At 29.8% G+C, this 27,573-nt stretch overlaps 1 protein-coding gene and 1 long non-coding RNA gene across 7 annotated transcripts in view; both read right to left on the bottom strand.

Annotated features, from left to right (window-relative positions):
• Nucleotides 1-266: 266 nt before the first annotated feature.
• On the bottom strand, nt 267-15,243 carry LOC107450238 (U20-hexatoxin-Hi1a-like). Of its 4 annotated transcripts, none has more exons than XM_021147665.3 (3): nt 15,124-15,243; nt 3,287-3,400; nt 267-475 (listed from the first exon to the last, which is right to left on the bottom strand). In XM_021147665.3, exons 2-3 carry the CDS (start codon nt 3,387-3,389, stop codon nt 330-332), a joined length of 249 nt encoding a protein of 82 aa, XP_021003324.1. In that variant the 5' UTR covers nt 3,390-3,400; nt 15,124-15,243; the 3' UTR covers nt 267-329. The 4 variants fall into 4 exon arrangements, with proteins under 4 accessions (XP_021003324.1, XP_071042630.1, XP_071042628.1 ...); XM_071186529.1 differs by lacking the exon at nt 15,124-15,243 and adding an exon at nt 10,023-10,215; XM_071186527.1 differs by lacking the exon at nt 15,124-15,243 and adding an exon at nt 8,360-8,483.
• Nucleotides 15,244-19,182: 3,939 nt separating this feature from the next.
• LOC139424806 (uncharacterized) overlaps nt 19,183-27,573 on the bottom strand; it is a 26,175-nt gene continuing 17,784 nt past the window's right edge. Inside the window, exons 2-4 of one of the 3 annotated variants that reach the window (XR_001584897.4) lie at nt 24,980-25,074; nt 21,378-21,491; nt 19,183-19,405 (exon numbers count right to left, since the gene is read on the bottom strand). This is a non-coding gene — a long non-coding RNA (uncharacterized lncRNA). Of the gene's footprint in view, nt 19,406-21,377; nt 21,492-24,947; nt 25,097-27,573 lie in introns of those variants that run through there. The other 2 variants (XR_006225785.2, XR_011637939.1) reach the window with 2 other exon arrangements.

Here is a 27,573-nt window from a genome sequence, read left to right as displayed (position 1 = left end):
GTGCGGTATCGATCCTCGTTAAACTGTTCCTCAGCAAAGTGTTAGACTTCGCGCGCAGGTTGTCAGGCTGCCAAAGCAGGGGTGCCATCCCCTATGCAGAGGATCAAAATTACGATGGCATGTCTTCGAATCTTCCTCAGGGATGTTTCCCAGACCGTCGTCAATAGCCCATTGTGCAACTCTATTGCGACGTAAATAAAGTACTTACCTAAACCTATTTTTTAAACTTAAGTTATCTTTAAAATTATCGTAATATCAACACATAATTGAGAGTCTTACAAAATTTATTGTAATTGTTACTGCAATGTAAATGTTTATTTTATCAATTTCTAACACTTTGGTTTTCCTCGGACAGATTTGGTGATTTGTTTTCCATCTTTATCAGCACACCAGCAGAATCCAGTTGATCCGCGGCACTGTACTTGGCTGTAGCTACCATCTGAATCACATTTTGGAACGAAGCTGCCTTTCAGATCTGAAAAAATAAGGCTTTATTTTATACTCTTTTCAAAGAATATTTAGGCAATTATTTCTAACGCAATTATAGGAAGACAGTAACTCATTTGAAATATAAGTTCAGAGCAAAATTTAAAAAAAAAATCAATATCGATTATAAATTTTGTATTGTATGACCTGCAAGAGAGAAGGGAAAATAATTCATTAGGAGTTCTGCCTGTAACAGCATATGTTATTAATTTTACGTAAAATATTCAGCTTTGCTTTGAAATAAATGTAAGTAAAATCAGAAATATGCTACATTTCATCCTACACTAAGGAACCATTCACTCAGTTGTGGTTTGTTATGCATTTTTTTAGTTTTAAAATAAGACAAAAAGGTGAAATTAGCGTGTAACAGCAAATGATAACAAATTAAAGTATTTGAAGACACTAATGATGATAAATAATAGAATTTGATTGAAAAGACGAATCATGACAAATAATAATAACTGATAGGAAAAACGAACGATGACAAATAATAGTATTTTGTAAAATAGATTAAAGATGTCAAATAATAGTATTTGGCTGAAGAGCAGAACGGATTACACAAAAAATAGTATATGTTTGAAGAGACTAACGAAGACAGATAATATTATTTGGTAGAAGACAGAAACGATGACAAATAGTAAGTAACAGTATTTGGTAAAAGAGATTGACGATGTCAAATAATAGATTTTGGTTGAAGAGACTGAGGGCAAATAATAGTATTTCGCTGAAGAGCAGAACGGATTACACAAAAAATAGTATATGTTTGAAGAGACTAACGAAGACAGATAATATTATTTGGTAGAAGACAGAAACGATGACAAATAGTAAGTAACAGTATTTGGTAAAAGAGATTGACGATGTCAAATAATAGATTTTGGTTGAAGAGACTGAGGGCAAATAATAGTATTTCGCTGAAGAGCAGAACGGATTACACAAAAAATAGTATATGTTTGAAGAGACTAACGAAGACAGATAATATTATTTGGTAGAAGACAGAAACGATGACAAATAGTAAGTAACAGTATTTGGTAAAAGAGATTGACGATGTCAAATAATAGATTTTGGTTGAAGAGACTGAGGGCAAATAATAGTATTTCGCTGAAGAGCAGAACGGATTACACAAAAAATAGTATATGTTTGAAGAGACTAACGAAGACAGATAATATTATTTGGTAGAAGACAGAAACGATGACAAATAGTAAGTAACAGTATTTGGTAAAAGAGATTGACGATGTCAAATAATAGATTTTGGTTGAAGAGACTGAGGGCAAATAATAGTATTTCGCTGAAGAGCAGAACGGATTACACAAAAAATAGTATATGTTTGAAGAGACTAACGAAGACAGATAATATTATTTGGTAGAAGACAGAAACGATGACAAATAGTAAGTAACAGTATTTGGTAAAAGAGATTGACGATGTCAAATAATAGATTTTGGTTGAAGAGACTGAGGGCAAATAATAGTATTTCGCTGAAGAGCAGAACGGATTACACAAAAAATAGTATATGTTTGAAGAGACTAACGAAGACAGATAATATTATTTGGTAGAAGACAGAAACGATGACAAATAGTAAGTAACAGTATTTGGTAAAAGAGATTGACGATGTCAAATAATAGATTTTGGTTGAAGAGACTGAGGGCAAATAATAGTATTTCGCTGAAGAGCAGAACGGATTACACAAAAAATAGTATATGTTTGAAGAGACTAACGAAGACAGATAATATTATTTGGTAGAAGACAGAAACGATGACAAATAGTAAGTAACAGTATTTGGTAAAAGAGATTGACGATGTCAAATAATAGATTTTGGTTGAAGAGACTGAGGGCAAATAATAGTATTTGGTTGAAGAGATTGTAGACGACAAATAATAGTTTTTGGTTGAGATTAACGGGAACAGCTAATAATTTGTTAGAAGAATCTAACCATGGCAATAAATAATAATACATGATAGAAGAGAATGACGATGACAAATTATAGCTTTTGGTTGAAGAGAGGAATGGATTACAAAAATTATAGTATATGGTTGAGGAGACTAATGAACACAGATAATATTATTTGGTAGAAGAGAGAAACAGTGACAAATACTAAATAATAGTAATTTGGTAAAAGAAATTGGTGATGTCCAATAATAGATTTTTTTTTGAAAGATGAACAATGACAATTGATAATATTTGGTTCAAGAGACGAATGATGACAAATGATAGTATTTGGTTCTGGAGACGAATGATGACAAATAATAGTTTTTGGTAGAAGAGACGGAGAGGACAAATATGAGTATTCGATAGAAATGTCAAACTGTGAAAAAAAATAATATTTGATAGAAAAAAATAACAATGACAAATAGTAGTATTTGGTAGGAGAGAGTAGCAATAATAAAAAATGGTATTTGAATGGTTAAATTGAAAGAGAGAAGACATTTGTAATTATTCTCCACTAATTACTCACCACTAAAAACAGTTTATCTAAGTTTAATACGTCATTAAATTGTGCATGTTTTGTATCGAAATTAGTTGTGTATGACAAGCGTAAATTTCCGAATACTTTTTTTTTTACTTCTGCTTCTTTATTATCGTTTTAATTTTTTAAATGTGTTCAATTTTGTTTCTTATATCAGCAGAGCTCTATACATTTGAGTACTCCTTTGATAGATTCAAATTCTGAAATCACCAAAAGAACAATTTATAATTTTTTTCAAACAAGCGCCTTAATTTAAAAACTGATACGTGTAAACTTTTAAATTTTGTTTTTTACATCAATTCATGCTTTTAATATTTTATAAGTTAAAGCCATTCTTACTCTTTGCCTGTGCTTGTTGTCTTTGCAACTGGCATGCAGTTTGGGCTCCAATAACCATAGCAATTACAGAGCAGAACAGTGCCAAGAGAGCGAAGATCTTCATGTTTTATTTTTCTGGAACAAAAAGAAGGTTAAATTTTTTCAGTATTGTTAATGCGTCATAAAATTACGTTAGAGGAAAAATAAATTCAAAGTTTCAGATGAACAACATTTAACTACACTTTGAAACCGTAAAACGCATGGAATCGTATAAAAAATTAACATAAAACAATAACACGATTGTTATCCCAAACTCTTGGAAATTTCTTTTCATCTGCTAACAACTAAGATTTGAAACTAACTAACTTATAAGCCGGATACATGAAAACCCTGTAGACAAGAGAAGTTTTTACCGAACTGTTTAAATAAAAAAGCAAATTGAGCTAAGATAACGGCACTAAGGGTTAAAATTCGTCGTAAAACTTCCCGGTTACTACTTCCGATTAACGCAGGGTTGCCACAGACTACTAAAATGCGACTATTTGCTACTATTTTCGGCCTTAGTCAGTCCCCTCACTAACACGTACTTATTGCCGCCTACCATGTGCGTAGTGCGGTTAAAACAAATAATTTTTTTAAAAATTAAATAAAGAGTTTAGTAATGTTTTGACGCTTTTTAATAATTTAACATTAGTTCTTAAAGTATTTTTTTTTTAAATTTTGTTAAAATTCTTTCAATACTTGTTTGTTTTATAATTTTTTATATAGTCAGTATCATTTTTAAACAAATAAATCTTTAGTCGATTTTATTTTCAAAAAAGAAAATAATAACGAAAAAATATTTTTACATTTATTAAGTACAGAATTTGACCATTACTCAATACTACTTTTTATTATTTTAAATAATTAAATAAAGAGGGTCTAATGATGTTTCAAAAGCATGATTTTTTTTTCAACAAATAATTTTAAAAAAATATTTTTGTTTTTCTAAAGTGAATATTTCTTTGGTTTGTTTTCTACTTTCGTTTTTTTCTTTTAATTTTTAATTTATTTACGTAAAATATTTTGTTACAGTATTATTATTTTTAAAGCAGTAAGTCTTAAATCCTTTTTAATTTAAGAATAATGAAATAAAACTTGGGTTTGCTTTTACTTTGACTTCTTTATTATTTTAATTGAAAATATTAAGCAATGATATTGATGTCATAGTGGAATATGTTTAGAATTAGTATTTTCTTTTGTAATAGATCTATGTCTTTTTATTTATTTTTGATTGATTTAAACGTTTGCCATAGGTAATTTTTGAACATATGCTAAATTGCGATACATCGCTATATCGCGATGTATCACGATTTAAAATTTCTGACTTCACCCAGTCCTAATCATAGTACATGACAAATAAGCTATAATTTTAGCTAGTTGGCTACTATTTTTGATAAATTTTTGACCCTGTTCAGGCAACTATTTTCGTAGTTTTAGGCAACTATTTTCCTTCTTGAGGCTACTAAAAGCAACTATTTTTGTTCCTTTTATGCTGTGGCAACCCTGTTAATGTTTATGCCTAAACTTGAAAAAGCGCACCATCCAATATTATAATATTTGTAGTGTTTAATGTATAACACTTTCATTCAAATTAACTTTCAGCGAAACAAATAACAAATGAATTCGGAAGACTCCGCAAACATGCTATTGTGGTACCCGAAAATAACAAACTGCGGTAAATTACACAAATATAGCCAAATAAGGAATAATATATTTATGTTGCGATATTAATTTTTTAAAATTTGTTTTAGGTTCATGACCTTTTAGAATTTATTAGTTACGTAAAACTCTAATAAACGGCAAAATGCCGAATAAATTTGAGCAAAAATTAGAATAAGAAAACTTTCTAGAATATTAAGCCTGTTCACGCATCGCCTAGTAAACAAAAGCGGAGGGATACTGGAGATGGAAATTTTTTAAATTTCTTCAGGTTTTTAGGAAGATTGTTATTGTTTATATTTAGTCAATCCTCCATATTTGTGTATATACTATAACTTTTAACGGTTTATGCAATTTAAGCATAAATTAAGAGCTGCGTTTTATTTAAAAATGGCTTATAATTAATGATTATATAATGATTGTAGATTATATGATGTTTTGCTCAAAAAAAGTGAAGATCTTTACTAAAACTTAAGAATAGAAACAATGGAAATCAGCCTATAATACCTTTTAAAGAGAGTTAATTAGTCTATCTAGGGTGAGATTAGAGAATCTTTCGGGGATAATATTCTAATATTCGGTCAATGTTGATTCTTTGAAACTCTCAAAATTTGAAGTTTATGTAATTAGTTTGGGTAACTTTAAGGAAAATTAAAAACATTTCAAACTAACCACTATTATGTAATTTATGTTATATATAATCTTTTATTTATACGCTGAAACATATAACCTTTGTTTTTACTTATTCCAACTCTTTTAAATGAATTTAAAACTATTGTTTCTCCAAACACCAAACGTGAGAAATTTTTGGGTAAGAAAATTTTATGAATTAATTGTTTCAGAGGTACTTTCAAAATAGTACTTAGATTGAATGTATTTTATATAAATTGAATGAAATATATTTGACGAAGTTTCACAGCTGCATATTTTTAAAACTTCATTTTAAAAGAGTACCAGCTTTCATACACGAAAAAAAAATTTTAGTAAAATTATTGTACTGTGACACAATGACATTTCTCTTTAAATAAACCTTAATTTCAGTTAATGAAACCATAATATCCTGTCTTTAAGCCATTCATTTGGTAATTTTTCTGTTAAAATAGTACCAGTTGACGGGAAAATTCTGGTTTTCAAAATTACGGTTCATATTACCACGCAATTAGTAAAAAAAAAAAAAAAATTGAAAAAGAAATCTTGCAGTATAAATGGTTTTTATGCAATGTTGCAAGGTATTGTGATAAAATTGTCATATTTTACCACATTTACCAAATTTTATCACACATTATAAAACCATGCTATATTGTGAATTTTACCAAATGTACTAAAGAACATTACTAAACAACTTTTCATTGTTTCCATATAGCCAGAAACATGGTAAATTTTGCCATATTCTGGTAGTGTTTACCATTTTTTCTCAATGTAGATTAAAATAGTTTATTATCAATGAACGAGCGATAAATGAGAAACTACATTAGCCTTTTCAGGGCTTGGTGAGCGCAGAGAGCAGCTGACGTGAGTGACTCTCTAATATATTTTTCTTTTACAGTTTTGAAGTCGAATCTATCCTTTTTTTGGTATATTCATGTGTTAGTTATGTATGTTATTATACGCAGCATTATGATACCATATCTAGTAGTTACCATACGAATGGTTAAACTACCCAAGGGATTTTTAATTATTGAATATTTTGATGCTATTAATAGAATTAGGTTGTTTTTTTCATCATACTAGGTGGCTCAGCCCCTGATTTCTCGTCTCGACAAATATCGTAATTACTTAGAATTCTTCATTATTTTTTTCTCTTTAAGCGTCAATCTTTTTTTAAAAAAAGAAAAATATTTTGTTTTCAAATTATACAAATATTGCTATTTCATTTGTCAATATGTTAGCGGTTACGAAATAGGCGATTACCTGGAATAATCATATGAACTTCATATGAAAAAAGCTTAACCTAAAGAATTGACATTGTGTGACAGAAAACGTAGAAATAAATAAGTTATTTTGCTCGTTCACATCAGTTGAATAGCAATTCCAATCGAAAACGGTTTTTATCGCTCCTAATTAAGGTTTTTTCAAAACTTTATACACTATAAATGTTTAGATTTATATCCAGCACCATGTAATCTCTCTCAAACTTCCAGTTTTGTTTATCATCTGCTCGGGTGTGCGATTATATGTCTTCTTTAACAATGGAAAACTAGTTTATATATAAGGAAATTAAAGCTGAAAAAATTTACGAAAAATCACATAAATTGGCAATAACTTTCGAACATTTTGAATTTTTTTAAGTAAAAGTTTAAATTAAAGGGCTCGTTTAGCTTGACGAATTTTAAGTCCGAAGTTGTATACTTCAACAAATTACAGATCGGTCGAACATGTTATTCTGTTTTCCTACAAGTTTCACAGTTAATTAATTTCATTAACTATTATATAAATAATAATTATATATTATTATATAAATAACAATTTTTTTTTATTTCGCAGTACTCTCTGTACTGCTTTTTTCCCACCTTTGTAATTTCAAGTTTCTAAGTTACATAGTTTTTTCACAGCAAAGCAAAATAATGTTAAGTTGAACTCTCAAAGCAGCTGCTGCCGTTGCAATTTCTTAATAGATACCTAATGTATAATAGATGTGGAATAGATACCTAGGCACATCATTACGATAAGTACGGTAACAACTGTTTATCAATAGTGTAAAATTGCTGAACAAATGAGCAATAAATAAAAGGAGAACTTTTCGAGAGGAGGGTTCAAACCCGTTTCAAGAACTTCAGCTGCTATGCTCCTAAATGTTGTTCTTTTCTTTATACACAAGGACCGCACCAAACCATTGGGGATTGGCTTACATGATGTCTAAAGAAGCTAGTTTTCAGCTAAATTTACAGCTTAAGCTTGATTATATTTTACTGTGGTTCATATTGAGCACAATCATGATTGAATTTATGATCCTGTAGAAGTTGCGACAAATTTTTAATGTAAGTAGCTTCATACATCGAGGTTTAGCATTGAATAAGATTTTCTCAGTCTAAAAGCTATATTATTATTAAAAAACGAAAACAAAAACAGTTAAATCTTTAGTAAATCAGATCAAATTCCTTTGTTTTCAGTTTGGATAATTTAGGATTGGTTTACAATGTCTTATTATTTTACGGTTTGTCTACCATTATTATCCTCTCACGGTTGGTTTACTGTTATTATTATTATTTTACGGTTACTTAACCATTATTCATTACTTTTGAAAAACATCTTTAAATGAAAATAAAAGCAACCAATGTATCGCACTTAACAAGCAATTATAAAAGTCATAAATATAATTAAATTATTTAGTTAAAGTATACTTTAAATAGTAAGTTTAAATAATAAAAAAATTGAATTCGAAATTTCACTCACAGAAATCCTCCAAGCAGTGAGAAGTTTTTTTTTTAATGCTTTACTCAATGCATCAGTTTATATAGCAAATGAACTGATAAAATGATTGAGCTTAAAATGATACTTAAATCTTTATTTCATTAATAAACTTAGAAAGCGCTGTTCCTTGTTGGTTCACTTGCTGTTATAGTAATTACGGTTTTAAGAAAAAGACATCATAATGATCTAATTACGAGGAGTTGTTTGATGTCTTGGCGTTCATTTGATAATCATAGGAAAATGCAATTAAACTGTTGTTGTTTTATTATTTATAGGAGAAACAATAAAATTTTGTATTGTTCTCTAATTTTTTCAGTAATTGCCTCAAGTTTATTTTATTTATTTTTTCAAGCTATATAAAGCATTTAAGTACGTAATTATAGGTCAATTCGCCCAACTCTTGCGATTTCAGTTTCAAAACTATATTTCAATGAATATTTTTGTATCAGTTAAACTAGAACAATTTTGAGTTATACAATATAAAAAGAAAGCACTATTAATTATTAAGTAAAATATATTATATCGATCTCTGAAACAAAATAGCCAATTCTTATTACTTCTAACAGTCCTCCTGACGCCTCCCTGGTACCTTAGGTCTACTATGACCCTTCACCTATTAAGTGGTCAGCGCTGGTCTCTTCTCCGGCGAAACCACAGCCGCTATTACTTCTAACAGTTTGGTTTTCCTTTGCTTAATGTGTGAGTTGGTTTGGTTTGCTATATTAACATTAAGAATTTTAACCAACTGTTTTAAATCATCGCTAAAAGATTATTTTATTTGTACGCTAACTGTACAACATACAATATATTAAATGAAAGCATAATTTCGGGACGGAAACTTCGAAGCCTGAAATGCAATTTGCTTCACCAAATAAAATTTCTTTTCCTCTTTTTTAAAAACAGTTCTTTAAATTCAGTATGTTTAACAAACTTTTTCTCATAATTATGTTATTTTTATAGTTGAATTAACTTTTTATAGCCATATATAGTTTCTAATATGAACTTTTTTTAAAAGTATAATTTTTACCCAAGCAAAATAAAAATAAATAAATAAATAAAACTCTTGCAAAAAGTGGCGATTAAATGAAAATGATATTGGTCACCGACTCATTATGTCTGAGGAAAAAATGACTACTACGATATAAGATATTAGAATCTGCCGGCTACTGGCTACTGACTGAAAATTGATTTTTAACTACTAAATAATTTTTTACTACTATATAATTATTTAGTAACTAAAATCTACTGCGCAGCACTACTTATCTGTTAATATATCACTGAATTTTAAAACAATTGATAAATTTCTGTGAGTATTTTTGCATCGTATAAATTAGAATAAAAGTTCATGAGAATGTTATTAATAATTTTTATATATTAGATATTATGAAAAGTATTATTAACTTCTAATTTTGAATATTTTGAATAATATTAATTTATGAAAGTTTGAATAAAAGTAATGATTTGGAAAAAAGCTACCAGTTAGGTAATTGTGCTGAAAAATTTATTATATTTATTACTAAAATGTGTTTGTTTTTTTGTAATTTCTAATTGTTTAGTTTTTATCGATATATTTGGGGAATTAGTTTCATTTCTTTTAATGCGAAATAAGCTGAGTATCTATATTATATAAAACGCTAATACGTACGTATGTATCAATAAAACCGATGATATTTCTTTTCTCGCGCTGGCAACAGTTTTCATTTTTAATTGATTGGATTCGGCGCGCAAGAGCACGTAGTGAGCATCATATGGCTAATCCATGTTATATAAAACGCTAATACGTTTTAATTGATAGGCTTCGGCGCGCAAGAGCACGTAGTGAGCATCATATGTCTAATCGGGTGAATTCTCACCGAATTATCAAAAAAATTCTCACAAAATTATCTTCATCGAAGCCGATGCTTTACATCCGGCGTTCAGTACTATTTCATATTGTTTTACAACACATGGTTTTAGCCCTCTGGTGGGAAAGACTTTAAAACAAAACTTACAACAGTTACTTTTCTCAACAACTGAAATTTAGAATAGTGTGATTAAGAAAAATATGTGAACTGTTTGCAATTTCAAATTAATATTGAAATGCACAGGTTTAGAATTTTCTACAGTGAAAAGTTTTCGGAACTTCAGTGTTCAAAAAAGTATACAAAAGCTAGACGTTAAGAACGTATCCAATGAGCGAGCAAAGCGAGCATCGGATTGCGAAGCAATCCGAAATGAACTGCGAAAGCAGTTCCGGGGGTTGGCGAGCGCCAGCGAGCAGGGGGCGAAGCCTCCTAGTTGTTTTTATTTTATTTTCAGTAATTAGCAAAATATTTATTTCAAAAATCAGTTAAATATGCATAACACATCAATAACTATATGCTTAAGCATCATATTTCTGCAATTTGAATTTTGAAAAAATTGTTTAATTTGGACGGTAGATTATTATTGCATCATATAAATCAAAAAAAAAAAGTTAAGCGTCATTTATATATTTTATGATGAATTAAAATGTAGAACTTATGAAAATTGCACTGTTGTTTTGGATTGTTCCACGGTTTATGTACTTCTTTTATGAAGTTTGAAAATATCATTGAAAAATTATGTTAAACAAAAGTTTGAAGAAGAAACAATATATTTCCAAAAATATCCCTTCAAATTTGTTATGGATTGTTGTGAGTACAAAACAAAATCTACTATTTATCATATCTTTTTATAAGGGAATTTTTAACAGGAAAAAATATTTTTCAGTCATAAAACAATTTGGAGAAAACTATATTTGAGATAAATAGCTCAAAGTATATTTAAATGTTGATCTTTATCGGCAATTCTTTTTTTTTTTAATTAATATGAGTCCAACTAGATTCACATTAATTTCTTATAAATTTTTATTCTCAAATTTATTTAGAATTTTCCTCTCTTTTGAGTTCCGCAGTGGACTGATCGTAAGGACACGGTTTCCAGCAGAACACCGAATTCAAGTATCACTGGTTGCAGTCAGTATGCAGGTGTATGACCACTTTGGTCAGTCTACGTAGGAATCGGGGGTGTGCGGTATCGATCCTCTTTAAACTGTTCGACTCGCAAAGTGTTCGACTTCACGCGCAGGTTGTCAGGGTACCAAAGCAGGGGTGCCATCCCCTATGCAGAGGATCAAAATTACGATGGCATGTCTTCGAATCATCCTCAGGGATGTTTCCCAGACCGTCGTTAATAGCCCATTGTGCAACTCTAGTGCGACGTAAATAAAGTACCTACCTAACTACCCTATGTCTTGAATTAAAGTAATCTTTAAAATTGTGGTAATATCAACACATAATTGAGAGTCTACAAAATTTATTATAATTGTTACTGTAATGTAACTGTTTATTTTAACGATTTCTAACAGTTTGGTTTTCCTCGGGCAGATTTGGTGATTTGGTTTCCATCTTTGTCAGCGCACCAGCAGAATCCAGTTGATGCGTGGCACTGTACTTGGCTGTAGCTACCATCTGAATTACATTTCGGAATGAAGTTGCCTCTAAGGTCTGAAAATATAAGGCTTTCTTTTATGCTCTTTCCAAAGAATATTTAGGCAATTATTTCTAACCCAATTAGACAGTAACTAATTTGAAATATAGGTTCATTGCAAAGTTTTATCGTTTAAATCAATATTGATTATAAATTTTGATTTATTTAGAAGTATTCTATGAACTACAAGAAAGATGTGAAAAATAATTCATTAGGAGTTCTGTCTGTTGCAGCGCATATTATCGATTTTAAGTAAAATATTCAGCGTTGTGTTGGAATAACTGTAAGTAAAATCAACAATATGCTGCATTTCATCCTACAGTTAGGGACATTCACTGAGTTGTGGTTTGTTAAGTATTTTTTTAGTTTCAAAACAAGATAAAGAGAAGAAATTAACGTATAACAGCAAGCGATACCTAATTATAGTATTTTAAGACGCTAACAATGATACATAATAGTATTTGGTTGAAAAGACAAATCATGACAAATAATAGTATTTAATGGGAGAAAAAAATGATGACAAATAATAGTATTTGGCAAAAGAGATTAAATATGTCAAATAATAGTTTTTGGTTGAAGAGACTGAGGGCAAATAATAGCATTTGGTTGAATAGATTGTAGATGACAAAGAAGTTTTTGGTTGAGATTAACGGGAACTGCTAATAGTAATTTATTAGAAGAGTCTAACCATGACATATAATAATATTTTATAGAAGAGAACGACGATGACAAATAGTAGTTTTTGGTTGAAGAGAGGAATGGATTACAAATAATAGTATATGGTTGAAGAGACTAACGAGGACAAATAATATTATTTGGTAGAAGAGAGAAACGATAATAAATAATAGTATTTGGTAAAAGAGATTGTCCAATAATAGATTTTTTTTGAAAGATGAACAATAACAAATTATAGTATTTTATTTAAGAGACGAATGATGACAAACAATAGTATTTGATATAAGAGATTAACGAGTACAAATAATAGTATTTAGTAGTAGAGAAGGACGAGGTCAAATAATAGCATTCCACAGAAGAGATTAACATGATAAATAATAATATTTGGTAGAAGAGATGGACGATGACAGATACTAGTTTTTGGTTAAATCGACGAAAAATGACAAATAATAGTATTTGGTTGAAGAGACGGCCAAGACAAATAATAGTATTCTGTATAAATGCCTAACTGTGACGAATAATTATATTTGATAGAAAAGAATAGCAATGACTAGTAGTATTTGGCAGGAGAGGGTCGCAGTAACAAAAAATGGTATTTGAATGGTTAAATTGAAAGAGAGAAAACACTTGTAATTTTCCTCCAATAATTACTCACCACTAAAAACAGTTTATCTAAATTAATACGTCCTTAAATTGTCTATGTTTTGTATATAAATTAATTGTGTATGCTAAACGTAAATTTCCGAAGACTATTTATATGTTATTTTTTACTTGCTTCTGTTTCGTTATTTTCGTTTTCATTTTTTAAATATGTTCAATTTTGTTTCTTATTTCTGCAGAGCTCTGTACACTTGAGTATTTTTTACTCCTTTTTTAGATTCAAATTCTGAAATCACCCTGGGAACAATTTATAAATTTATTCAATTTATTAATGTTTTCCCTCTATCACCTTAATTTAAAAACTGATACGTGTAAGCCATTAAATTAAATTTTTTACATCAATTCATGCCTTTAATTTTTTATAAGTAAAAGCCATTCTTACTCTTTGCCTGTTCTTGTTGTCTTTGCAACTGACATGCAGTTTGGGCTCCAATTACCATAGCAATTAAAGAGCAGAACAATGCCAAGAGAGCGAAGATGTTCATGTTTTATTTTTCTAAAACAAAAACGAACGCTTAATCCTTTTAATATTGTTAATACATCATAAAAATACCTTTGAGGAAAAATAAATTCAAAATTTTAGACGAACAACTAGCAACTACACTTTAAAACAAACGTAAAATGCAGGAAATCGTATAAAAAAGTAACATAAAGCACTAACACGAATATTATTTTAAAATCTAGGAAATTTCTTTTCACCTTCTAACAATTAAGAATAGAACTAACTAATTCATAAGCTTGACACATGATACATATAGCCCTGTAGACAAGAGAAGTTTTTACCGAACTGTTCTAAAGAAGAAAAAAAATTTATTTTAAGCCTGTTCACGCATCGCCTAGTAAGCAAAACATAAGCGGAAGGATACACTGGAGGCTTTCTAAATTTCTAAAGGTTTTTAGAGAGCTTGTTATTGGCTATATTTAGTCTACCATCCATATTTGTATATATTCTATAACTTTTATCTGTTTATGCAACTCAGAGATACGTTTTATTTAAAAATGGTTTATAATTATTGATTATATAATGATTGTGGATTACATGAAGCTTTGGTCAAAAAAGTGAAGCGCTTTACTTAAACTTTAAAACCGAAGCAATGGAAATCAGCCTATAATACCTTTCAAAGAGAGTTGATTAGTTTATCTAGAGAGTAACTAGTTTATATTAGAGATTCTTGGATAATATTCTAATATCTGGTCAATGTAGATTCTTTAAAACTCTCAAAGTTGTAGTTTATATAACTTTAAGGAAAATTGAATTTTTTTTAAAATGACCACCATTATGTTATTTATGTTATATAAAATCCTTTATTTATTTCCTGTAATATAATCTTCGTTTTTATTTTTTATTTCATTCCTTTTGTCTTCTGATCACTAAGTGTGAAAAAACTTACACCTTATTTTTATTCCCAAAAACACGTTCTAAAAGCATAACTGTCGATAAAATAAACGCGTGATTTCAAATAACTTCAGAAATGCTAGTTTGGTGACATAGAATGACAATCGTGTTGATGACTGAACTTGTAAAAAAATATTAAACATTAAAGAGCATGCGATAAAATCTTAAGCAAAATCGTTTACAATTATATAACAATAGCTAACGTTAAACTTATGCAAAAAAACCATATTTGAAACATTTTTCCCGAACAGAATAACTAAAAATTTTAAACGATTTTCCGAAATGAAATTTATATATGATCCTTGTAGTCAATGTCTAAATGTCAGAACCCGAGCAGTAATGGAGTTATAAAAGATACAAAATGGAATTACGAGACAAGAACAGACATAATATTGAGTAAACACAAAAAAAAAAAAAAAATAGAAAAAAGGGCCTTTGACACAGGATGGAAATTGAATGAATGTTCCAACCAAAATACAGGATGAAGTACTGACAGGATAAAAGTTGAATGAATGTAAATGCTTACCAAAAATCACGTCGAAGCTAAAGAAACGATGTGTGCTGCTTTCTTTTAGTGTCTTATATACCCACTGATACGGCTATAAATCGTTGTTTTTTTTAAGTCCTAAAAATAACTTAATCTTAAAACAAAAGAATTAGTAATATTTTATTACACAATGATTATTTTAATAAGTAACTATTACATATTTATTTCTTATGTTTTATTACATAGCCTCTTTTATTAGCATTCCTAGAATTTAGAATATGCTCTTCCTTATTGATTAACTTGTTCATGTTGTAATAAATACTGAGAAAAATATCAATAATTTATTTGGCTAGAATTTTCTTACAGAAAATTATTACGTAGCCTTAGGTTCATTTCCTTATGCAGGGTGTAAAGAAAATATTGCATTTAGTTTGCATTTTTAGATTCCTCATCAAAAATGAAAACAAAATAATACACACGGGGGGTCATAAATTAATATTTAAGCAAGGAAAAAAACAAAAATGCTACAGAGATCACTGTAGAGAATAGTGAATGTAATAAACATCATAACAGAACCTCGATGGCTCAGGGGATAGAGCGTTTGCCTTCCAATGAGGCGAACCGGGTTCGAATCCCAGTCGATAGGAATTCCGCATCCGGCTTGCACCGACCACAGTGCTGACGTGAAATATCATCAGAGGTAGACGGATCATGGGTGAGATTCCCCTTACCAGGCTAACCGTGGGAGGTTCTCTTGGTCTTCCTCTCCATATAACGCAAATGTGGGTTAGTTCCATTAAAATGTCCTCCAAGAAGGCAAATTTCTCCCTATACTTGATCCAGGAGTTCCCTTGTCTTTTGGATTGGGTTCAAAATTACAAGGCTACGGAGTTGAACATTAGTAGTCGTAAACCCAAAAAAATTGAGTCGGCTATTCAACGACGGTTATAAAATAAAATAATGAAGTTTATCGATACTGTAAAAAAAAAGCTGTAGTTTAAGTGCCTTACACTTGAAACAATGCAATGATTCTAAATTATATATAATCTTGCCGTGAAGAACTATCGGAGCATTAGAACAGACAATAACTAAAATATTTTAAAAGTTATTAAACTTTTTTAAGAAATTGCCAATTTGGAGTCATTTTTCGAATTAGATGAAATTTATCAAACTCGCAGCCTAATTTTCTGTTTTTGCTCATTTTTATAAGCTCAGGAAATGCAGCATTGTAGTCAGTTTTTAAATATTAAAAAATTAAACCACAAATGTTTTTTTTTATTTTCACAAGACTGAGTGTTTTCTCCATCTTGACGTCTTGACCATTTTGAAAATAATTGTAGAGGGCGCTCTCTTTAGATTAGCTAAACTTGATCCTACAGTCGTGAGTAACAATTGTAAACTCACAACAAATATAAATAAAAAACTAGTGGGCTGCGGCCCCTGCTCGCTAACGCTCGCCAACCTCCGAAAATTGCTACGCAATCTTATATGGTTTGCTTCGCAAACCAAGCTCGCTTCGCTCGCTACTGACTTAGGTACATTGCAAATGCACAAAATTCTAAGAATTCGAAACAATCATTCAAATCCATATAACAACTTTCTTTTTTATGAAAAAAAAGAAGAAAATTACATCTTTTTAGTAAATACTAAATCATTAAAATAAATTTGAATTCAAATAAATGACATGTAATTCGTTAAACCTATTAGAAATGTGCTATAGTATAAAATCTTAAGATAAATTTTCTAAAACTGATATCTCTTTAAAAAGGTTAGAATTTTGGCTATAAGTCTATTAAAAATTGAAATAAGTGAATTGCAATGGAAAAACCTGCATAAACAAATGAATTCGTAATATAAATCAAAAATCATCAAATAAATTCGTAATGTATAAATTCGTGAAAAAAAGCGCTTTCGACAAAATACTAAAATAGAGATCTATCGACAAAGACTACTCACTTCTGCCTAGCTTATGCTCTCTCTGGTTATTTCAGTTTCCTTTTTTAAAAGCGCTATATGTTGAGCCACCTCAGTTATATTTGGCATGTGACATTTTTAGCGGCAATCATTGGTCGATTTTCTAGCGTTGTCATTCGGGGAGTTGTAATGAGGCCTTTTTTTGTCGCCGTGTAAGAGAAATATATATATAGAGATAATATTTTTAAAAACCACATTTTTGTAGTGGAGAATAATAATTAAAAAATAAAAATTTGAAAATCGAAAAACGTGGAGCGCATGAAATACATAACAGTAATGTAATATTAGTGTGTATGTGTGCTCATGAGAATATGTGTATGTATATCTGTAATTGTAATTGTATCTGAATATGTATGTGTATGTGGAATATGTTTGTGTATATGCATGTGTATGTGGATGTGTATGAGGCTGTGCATGTGTATGAGTAAGAAGATTTGTATACGTATGTGTATATGTAATGTTATGTATTTCAAGCGCCCCTCTTTTCTCGTTTTTCAAATTTTAATTTTTAAATTATTATTCTCCGCTACAAAAACGCTGTTTTTAAAAATAATAATTTTTTATTTTTATTTTTTTTTGTTTTCACTTCCAAAATCTCACTTTTTTCACTAATTGTACACCAAGCTTTTCAACTGGCATGTGACACTAGTTTGAAATAATCGAATCGACAACAAATGACAATTGCGAAAATATTAATTTTTCTTTAATTTTATTTTACTTTGTATGTCTTCTTTCTCTTCATTTTCATGCATTGTCATCCAATTCTGTGCCAAATTTGAAATCTGTAGCTAGTCGGGAAGTTAGTTTAAAATCGATTACAAAATTCCACCTTATTCCAATCGATTACAAACAGACATGCACGACACATTATTCGCATAAAAAGCATCATTTCAATTGCGACGGAGCTTTCAAAAAACAGCCTTAAGTCCATTTTGTGCTCCCCGAAATATTTTTTTTTAGAAACAGTTCTTCAAATTCAGTATGTTTAACAAAATTTTTCAAATAATTATGTTATTTTTATGGTTGAATTAACTTTTTAAAGCCGTAGAATATTTCTTCTAGTAGGAATTTTTTTTTAAGAAATATAATTTCATCCAAGCAAAGGAAAAATTAAGTGACTATTAAATGAAAATGATATTGGTCACCGACTCATTACGTCTGTAGAAAAAATGGCTAGTATGATAAAAGATATTAAAATCTGCCTGCTACAGGAAATTGATTTTTAACTACTAACTAATTTCTGACTACTCACTAATTATTTAGTTACTAAAATCTACCATGTAACACTTCTTATCTGTTAATATATCACTGAATTTTAAAACAATTTATAAATTTCTGTGAATATTTTTGCATCTTATTAATTAGAATAAAAGTTCATAAGAATGTTATCAATAATTTTATATATTATTAGATATTATGAAAAGTATTATTAACATCTAATCTAGAATATTATTAAGAATATTAATTTATAAAAAATTTGAATGAAAGCAATGATTTAAAAAGAAGTTATCAGTTGGGTAATCGTGCTGGAAAATTTATTACCCTTATTGCTGAAATATGTTTATTTTTTTTGTAATTTCTAACTGTTTAGATTTTATCATTATATTTGGCGAAATAGTTTGCTTTCTTTCAATGCGAAATATGCTGAGTATTGTTTTTTTTTAATTTTGAGTAGTTAAAAAAAGATTTATTTCAAAAATCAATTAAATGTGCATAACACATCATTAATTATATGTTTAAACATCATACTTCTGCAATTTTAATTTTGAAATAATTGTTACATTTGGATGGTAGATCATTATTGCATCATAAAATAAAAAAATTTAAACGTCATTTATAGATTTTATACTGAACTAAAATGTAGAACTTATGAAAATTGCAATGTTACTTTGGACTGTTTCTCGTTTTATGTTGTTCTTTTATAACGGTTGAAAATCTCTTTGGAAAAAAAAAGTTAAACATAAGTTTGAAGAAAAAAATATATATTTCAAGAAATATACTTTCAAAATTTGTTATGGATTGTTGTGAGTACAAAAAAATGTAATCTACTATATATCACTTCATTTTGTAACCTATGTTTTGAATTTAAGTAATCTTGAAAATTATCGCAATATCAACACATAATTGAGAGTCTACAAAATTTATTGCGATTGTTACTGCAATGTAACTGTTTATTTTAAAAATTTCAAACAGATTGGACTTCTTCCGACAAAAGTTTTGGTCATTTGTTTTCCATTTTCATCAACACACCAGCAGATTTCAGTTGATGCGTGGATCAGTTGATGGCACTGATTTTCGATGTAGCTACCATCTGGATAACAAAGTGGAATGAAGTTACCTTTAAGATCTGAAAAATAAGGCTTTTGTTTTATACTCTTTTCGAAGAATATTTAGGCAATTATTTCTATCGCAATCCTAGTAAGGAAGTAACTCATTTTTGAAATATAAGTTCATTGCGAAATTTTATTTTTAAATCAATATCGATTATAAATTTTGTTTTATTTGGAAGTAGGAAGAAATTAACGTATAACAGAAAACGATAACAAATTATAGTATTTCAAGATACTAACGATGATAAATAATAGTATTTGCTTGAAAAGACGAACCATGAAGAATACTAGTATTTAATAGGAGAAACGAACGATGACAAATAATAGTATTTGGTAAAACAGATCGACGACGTCAAATAAAAGATTTTGGTTGAAGAGATTGAGCGCAAATAATAGTAAATAATTTGGTTGAAGAGATTGTAGATGCCAAATAATAGTTTTTGGTTGAGATCAACGGGAACGGCTAATCGTATTATTTTAGAAGAGTCTAACCGTGACAAGTAATAATATTTTATAGAAGAGAATGACGATGACAAATAATAGTTTTTGGTTGAGATTAACGAGAACAGCTAATCGTATTATTTTAGAAGAGTCGAACCATGACAAGTAATAATATTTTATAGAAGAGAATGACGATGACAAATAATAGTTTTTGGTTGAGATTAACGGGGACAGCTAATCGTATTCTTTTAGAAGAGTCTAACAATGACAAGTAATGATATTTTATAGAAGAGAATGACGATGACAAATAATAGTCTTTGGTTGAGATTAACGGGAACAGCTAATCGTATTATTTCAGAAGAGTCTAACCATGACAATTAATAATATTTTATAGAAGAGAATGACGATGACAAATAATAGTTTTTGGTTGAGATTAACGGGAACAGCTAATCGTATTTTTTTAGAAGAGTCTAACCATGACAAGTAATAATATTTTATAGAAGAGAATGGCCATGACAAATAATAGTTTTTGGTTGAGATTAACGGGAACAGCTGACAAGTAATAATATTTTATAGAAGAGAATGACCATGACAAATAATAGTTTTTGGTTGAGATTAACGAGAACAGCTAATCGTATTATTTTAGAAGAGTCTAATCATGACAAGTAATAATATTTTATAGAAGAGAATGACGATGACAAATAATAAACAATAGGATTCGGTAAAAGAGGTTAGAGATGTCTAATAATAGATTTCTTTTTTGAAGAAATAAAAGACAAAATATAATATTTGGTTCAAGAGACGAATGTTGACAAATAATAGTATTGATATACGATACTAACGAGGACAAATCATAGTATTTGGAAGTAGAGAAAGACGGGGGCAAATAATAGCATTCGATAGAATAGAATATTCGATAGAATAGAATAAATAACAATATTTGGTAGAAAAGGTGAACGATTTTAAATACAAATTTTTGGTTAAAGAGACGAAAATTGACAAATAATAGTATTTGGTTGAACAGATGGACAAAACAAATAATAGTATTCGGTAGTAATGGTTAACTGTGACAAATAATAATATTTTATAGAAAAGAATAACAATGACACATAGTAGTATTTGGTAGGAGAGAGTAGCAATAACAAAATATGGTATTTAAATGGTTAAATTGAAAGAGAGAAGACATTTGTAATTATTCTCCACTAATTACTCACCACTAATTTAATACGTCATTAAATTGTATATGTTTTGTATGGAAATTAATTGGGTATGATAAGCGTAAACTTCCGAATACTTTTTTTTTCTTGCTTCGTTATTTTCGTAATAATTTTTTAAATGAGTTCAATTTTGTTTCTTATTTCTGCAGAGCTCTATACATTTGAGTACTCCTTTGATTGATTCAAATTCTGAAATCACCATGGGAACATTTTTTAAATTTTTTCAATCAATCACCTTAATTTAAAAACTAATACTTATGAACATTTAAATGTAATTTTTTTTTACATTGATTCATGTTTCTAATTTTTGATAAGTTGAAGCCTTTCTTACTCTTTGCCTGTTCTTGTTGTCTTTGCAACTCACATGCAGTTTGGGCTCCAATAACCATATCAATAAAGGAACAGAACAATGCCAAGAGAGCGAAGATGTTCATGTTTTATTTTTCTAAAACAAAAACGAACGCTTAATCCTTTTAATATTGTTAATACATCATAAAAATACCTTTGAGGAAAATTAAATTAAAATTTTTAGACGTTACAACTAGCAACTACACTTTAAAACAAACGTAAGATGCAGGAAATCGTATAAAAAAGTAACAGAAAGCACTAACACGAATGTTATCCCAAACTCATGGAAATTTCTTTTCATCTGCTAACAACTAAGATTTAAAAGTAACTAATTCATAGGTTAGACACATGATATATACAGCCCTGTAGACAAGAGAATTTTTTACCGAACTGTTCTAAAAGAAAAAAAAAAAAAAAAACGAAAGAAAAAATTTATATTAAGCCTGTTTACGCATCGCCTAGTAAGCATAACGTAAGCGGAGGGATACGCTGGAAGTTTTCTAAATTTCTTCAGGGTTTTAGAAAGCCTATTATTGGCTATTCTTAGTCTACCATCCATATTTGTGTATACACTATAACTTTCTTCAGTTTATGCAATTTAATGCAATTAAGAGCTACGTTTTATTTAAAAATGGTTTATAAATAATGATTATATATTCAGTGTAGAGTATATGATGTTTTGCTCAAAAAAGTGAAGAGCTTTACTAAAACTTTTGGACCAAAACAATGGAAATCAGCCTATAATACCTTTTAAAGAGAGTTAATTAGTTTATCAGACCGAGATATCCTGGTCGGTAGGGCGCTTGGCCCATGTTCGAGAGTTTGTAGGTTCGAACCCCGCCGGCCGAAGACTCCCCGTGTAGTAAAGTGACTGATGCACGTTAAATCTGTCGAGTCGCAAAAGTCTTCTATGTTCCCATAACAAAACAATACCTCTGGGGGTACTGGATTGGAGAACGATCGTTCTCTGATTCAGGTCAAAATTGCGATCTGTGGATGAATGGATCCGCCCTATTAACGGGTGAGACGTATGGTGTGGTGGAAGTCGAATTCTTGGCCATAGATGGCGCCACTGAAAAACAAGAACAATCTCACCCCCTCTGCCTAAACAGGCATACGTCAACAACACAACAACAATTAGTTTATCATAGAGTAATATTAGCGATTCTTGGATAATATTCTAATATTCGGTCAATGTTGATTCGTTAAAACTCTCAAAATCGTAGTTTATACAACTTTAAGGAAAATTAAAAATTTTTTGAAATAGCCACTATTATGTAACCTACGTTTTAGAAAATCTTTTATTTATACCCTGAAATATAGCCTTTGTTTGTAGCTATTCCACCTCTTTTAAATGAATTTAAAACTATTGTTTTTTTTCAAATACAAAAAGTGAGAAATTTTTGTGTAAGAAATTTTTATGAATAAATTTTTATGTTAAATGTATTTTACATAATTTGAATGACTTAGTTTCACAATCAGTATATGCTACATATTTTTAAAGCTTCGTTTTAAAATAGTACCAGCTTTCATACACGAAGTAAAAAATCTAGAAAAATTATTGTACTGTGACATCAGGACGAAAGCTTAATAATAATAATAATTAGAAGAACAACTCCACAGAAATGTATAAAAAATTTTCTCTTAAAATTGATTTATTGATAAGCTGTAATGACACAAAAGTAAAAGAACCACAACTACTAATTATTTGAAAATAATTTATAGCAAAGTTACTCAGAAAATTTGCAGATAAAGTCCATAAAATTTTATATCCCATTAAAGTAATAGACTAGTACTTTTATTGCTGTAATAAAAAGACGAAATATTCCTTGTATCTATTTATTTTACTAAAAGCTCTATAAATTACGGAATGCGCATATTCTCAGACAAAATAAATGTAGGGTATTTTTAATGCACAGACATCTTTATTTTTTTGCATTGAAAATTTTAATTGTAATCTCTTTCTTGCCATATTTGAAATTAATTAGCTAAAAAGAATTTTAAAAAAATTAAATTTACTAAAAAAATATACAAAATTAAAACTTTCAGAATCAACATAAATACTACCTTTAAATTTTAAAAACAGTTTTCAAGGAATATATAGATACAATTCTTTACAAATTTGAACTGCTACATCATTTTTAATAAAATTATTTAATAAGGTTTAAATAATAACAACTTTTCTAAGTGTTACAATTGTATTTGTTTTGCAGTTGTGCCATCCACAAATGAACTATTGTATGCAACTTAAAAAGATCCAGCTTACATAATGACGGCTATTTCTCCAGGTATTATGTTCATTTCTAATAAAATTTATCTAAAAAGTTGTTGCAAGAATTTCTTATAAAATGTTTAATGGAAACAGCTGAAAAGTCATTTATTTGGTGTTATTGCTGTTATTCGAAAACCACCAGCTTTTCATGGGTGAGATAGCCTGGTTGGAAGGGCACTGGACTCTCGTTCATGAGAACGGGAGATCTAATTTAGCCGGCAAAAGACTCCCTGTGTAGTCAATGGAGACTGGTGCCCGTCAAATCTGTCAGGTCACATAGTCCTCCATGCTTCCATAACAAATTAAACGTCTGGGGTTACTGTACTAGAGATTAATCGTTCTCTGGTTCAGGTCAAAACTACGATCTGTGGATGAATGAATGGATGTATGAAAGACTCCGTTCTAAAAACGGGCGGGACGGTATGGGTGTGGCAGAAATCAAATTCTTGGCGATAGATCGATCCACTGAAAAACAAGAACGATCACACCCCTTGATTTAATTAACTACAACAACCGACTCTCTTTAAAAAGTCAAAAGAAATTCTTGCAGCACATTTTAAGAAAAACTTTATTTAAAATAAACGTATTGCCAGGAAAATTAACCGAGACTATACAAAATCGATTTTTAAAAGTTGCGCGCAATGCTTTATGTATTACATTTTTGCACTGATCCATAAAAATGTTGTTGTTTTTAAACTTTTTTAAATTATTTTATTTCATTCTTTAGGTCTTATGCTTGTTAAATCTTTGAAAAAAAATTGAACCTTATTTTTTTCCCCAGAAACACGTTCTGAAAGCTTAACTATAGACAAAAGAAGAGCATGATTTCAAATAACTTTAGGAATGCTAGTTTGGTGACGTAACATCGATTCACATGTCAGTCGCGGTGATGACTATAAGAAATACTTATTATAAAATTGTAAGAAATTATTAAACATTAAAGGGCATGCGATAAATTCTTAAACAGAATCGTTTACAATTATATAACAATGGTTAACATTAAGCTTATGTAAAAAAATCAATTTTAAAACATTTTTCCCGAACAGAATAACTAAAATTTTTGAACGATTTTTCGAAACAAGACCTAAAATTGTTCCTCGTAGTCAGTATCTAAATTTCAGAACCCCAGCTGTAATGGAGTTATAAAAGATACAAAATAGCATTCTGAGACAAGAACAGATATAATATTGAGCGAACACAGAAAAAGTCGAAGAAAGGGCTTTTGTCGCAGGATGGACATTGAATGAATGTTCCAACCAAAATACAGGATGAAGTACTTACAGGATAAAAGTTGAATGAATATAAATGCTTACCAAAAATCACGTCGAAGCTGAAGAAATGATGTGTGCTGCTTTATTTTAGTGTTTTATATACTCACTGATGTGGCTATAAATCGTTGTTTCAAGTCCTAAAAATAACTTAATCTTAAAACAAAAGAATTAGTAATTTTTTATTACACAACGATTATTTTAATAAGTAACTATTACATATTTATTACTTATGTTTAATTGCATAGCCTCTTTTATTAGCATTTCTAGAATTTAGAATATGCTCTTCCTTATTGATTAACTTGTTTATGTTGTAATAAATACTGCGCAAAAAATATCAATAATTTATTTGGCTAGAATTTTCTTAAAGAAAATTATTACGTAACTTTAGCTTCATTTCATTATGCAGGGTGTAAAGAAAATATTGCATTTAGTTTGCTTTTTTAGATTCCTCATCAAAAATGAAAACAAAATAATACACACTGGGGGTCATAAATTAATATTTAAACAAGGAAAAAAACAAAAATGCTACAGAAATAACTGTAGAGAATAGTGAATGTAATAAACATCATAACAGAGCCGTGATGGGTCAGGGGATAGAGCGTTCGCCTTCCAATGAGCCGAACCGGGTTCGATTCCCAGCCGATACGAATTCCGCATCCAGCTTGCACCAACCACAGTGCTGACATGAAATATCATCAATGGTAGACGGATCATGGCTTAGAGTCCCCTTACCATCAGGCTAACCGTGAGAGGTTCTCGTGGTCTTTCTCTCCATGTAACGCAATTGTGGGTTAGTTCCATTAAAAAAGTCCTCCACGAAGGTAAATTTCTCCTAATTCTTGATCCGCTTGTCTTTTGGATTGGGTTCAAAATTACAAGGCTACGGATTTGAACATTAGTAGTTGTAAACCCAAAAAAATTGAGTCGGCTGTTCAACGAAGGTTATAAAATAAAATAAAAAAGTTTATCGATACTGTAAAAAAAAGCTGTAGTTTAAGTGCCTTACACTTGAAACAATGCGATGATTCTAAACTATATATAATCTTGCCGTGAAGAACTATCCGAGCATTAGAACAGACAAATAACTAAAATATTTTGAAAGTTATTAAACTTTTTTAAGAAATTGCCAATTTGGAGGCATCTTTCGAATTAGATGAAATTTATCAAACTCGCAGTCTAATTTTCTGTTTCTGCTCATTTTTATAAGCTCAGGAAATGCAGCATTGTAGTAAGTTTTTAAATATTAAAAAATTAGACCACAAATTTTTTATTTTCACAAGACTGAGTGTTTTCTCCATATTGACGTTTTGTGCCATTTTCAAAATAATTGTAGAGGGCGCTCTCTTTAGATTAGCTAAACTTGATCCAACAGTCGTGAGTAACAATTGTAAACTCACAACAAATATAAATAAAAAACTAGCGGGCTGCGCCCCCTGCTCGCTGACGCTCGCCATTCCCCGAAAATTGCTACGCAATCTTATATGGTTTGCTTCGCAAACCAAGCTCGCTTCGCTCGCTACTAACTTCGGTACATTGCAAATGCACGAAATTCTAAGAATTCAAAACAATCATTCAAATCCATATAACAACTTTTATTAAAATAAAAAATTGCATCTTTTTAGTAAAACTAAATCATTAAAATAAATTTGAATTCAAATAAATGACATGTAATTCGTTAAACTTATTAGAAATGTGCTATAGTATAAAATCTTAAGATAAATTTTCTAAAACTGATATCTCTTTACAAAGGTTAGAATTTTGGCTATAATTAAGTTTATTAAAAATGAAATAAGTGAATTGCAATGGAAAAACCTGCATAAACAAATAAATTCTAGTAAAGCAAATAAATTCGTAATATGAATCAAAAATCGTCAAATAAATTCGTAATGTATAAATTCGTGAAAAAAAGCGCTTCCGAGAAAATACTAAAATAGAGATCTATCAGCAAAGACTACTTACTTCTGCCTTGCTTATGCTGTCTCTGGTTATTTCAGTTTCCTTTTTTAAAAGCGCTATACGTTGAGCCACCTCAGTAGATTTAGCATGCGACATTTTTTAGCGGCAATCATTGGTCGATTTTCTAGCGTTGTCATTCGGGGAGTTGAAATGAGGCTTTTTTTGGTCGCCGTGTAAGAGAAATCTTTATACGAGGGTTGCTATTTATATTTCTGGCCTAATAATGAAAAAACAAATATGTAGGATCGAAATTGGTTTTATTGTTTTTCAAAATATTCTCCATGATGATCAATACACTTTTGCATGCGTTTGAACCAATTTTCAAAGCACTTTTTCCAGTCCGATTGAGGTAACTCCAAAACATGCGTTTTGAATGCATCAACCGCTTCTTCGGGGGTCGAAAATCGTTGTCCACGTAATTTATTTTTGATGTGCGGGAATAAGAGGAAGTCATTGGGTGCCAAATCAGGGCTGTACGGTGGATGACCCATCAGTTCGATTTTTCGCTCCGTCAGAAATGCCTTTGTTTGAGTAGATGTGTGAGAGCTCGCATGGTCATGATGAAGAATGATTCGCCTGTTTTTCTGCTTTTTTCAAATTTCTCCGATGACTTCTGGCAAACAAATGGTCGTGTACCATTCAGAATTGACCGTCCTGCTTTTTAAGGACGTAATATGCTT

This window comes from Parasteatoda tepidariorum, chromosome 10 (assembly GCF_043381705.1).
Source record: "Parasteatoda tepidariorum isolate YZ-2023 chromosome 10, CAS_Ptep_4.0, whole genome shotgun sequence".
In the NCBI taxonomy this organism is placed as follows: domain Eukaryota; kingdom Metazoa; phylum Arthropoda; class Arachnida; order Araneae; family Theridiidae; genus Parasteatoda; species Parasteatoda tepidariorum.
Note: the sequence above shows the minus strand (reverse complement) of the source record. Positions and strands in the feature narration are given on the sequence as shown.

Excerpts from the sequence above, each read along its gene's own strand:
- LOC107450238 (XM_021147665.3), bottom strand. The coding sequence starts at position 3,389 with ATGAAGATCTTCGCTCTCTTGGCACTGTTCTGCTCTGTAATTGCTATG. Across the intron at positions 476-3,286 it reads ACAACAAGCACAGGCAAAGA|ATCTGAAAGGCAGCTTCGTT; the intron begins GTAAGAATGGCT and ends TTATTTTTTCAG.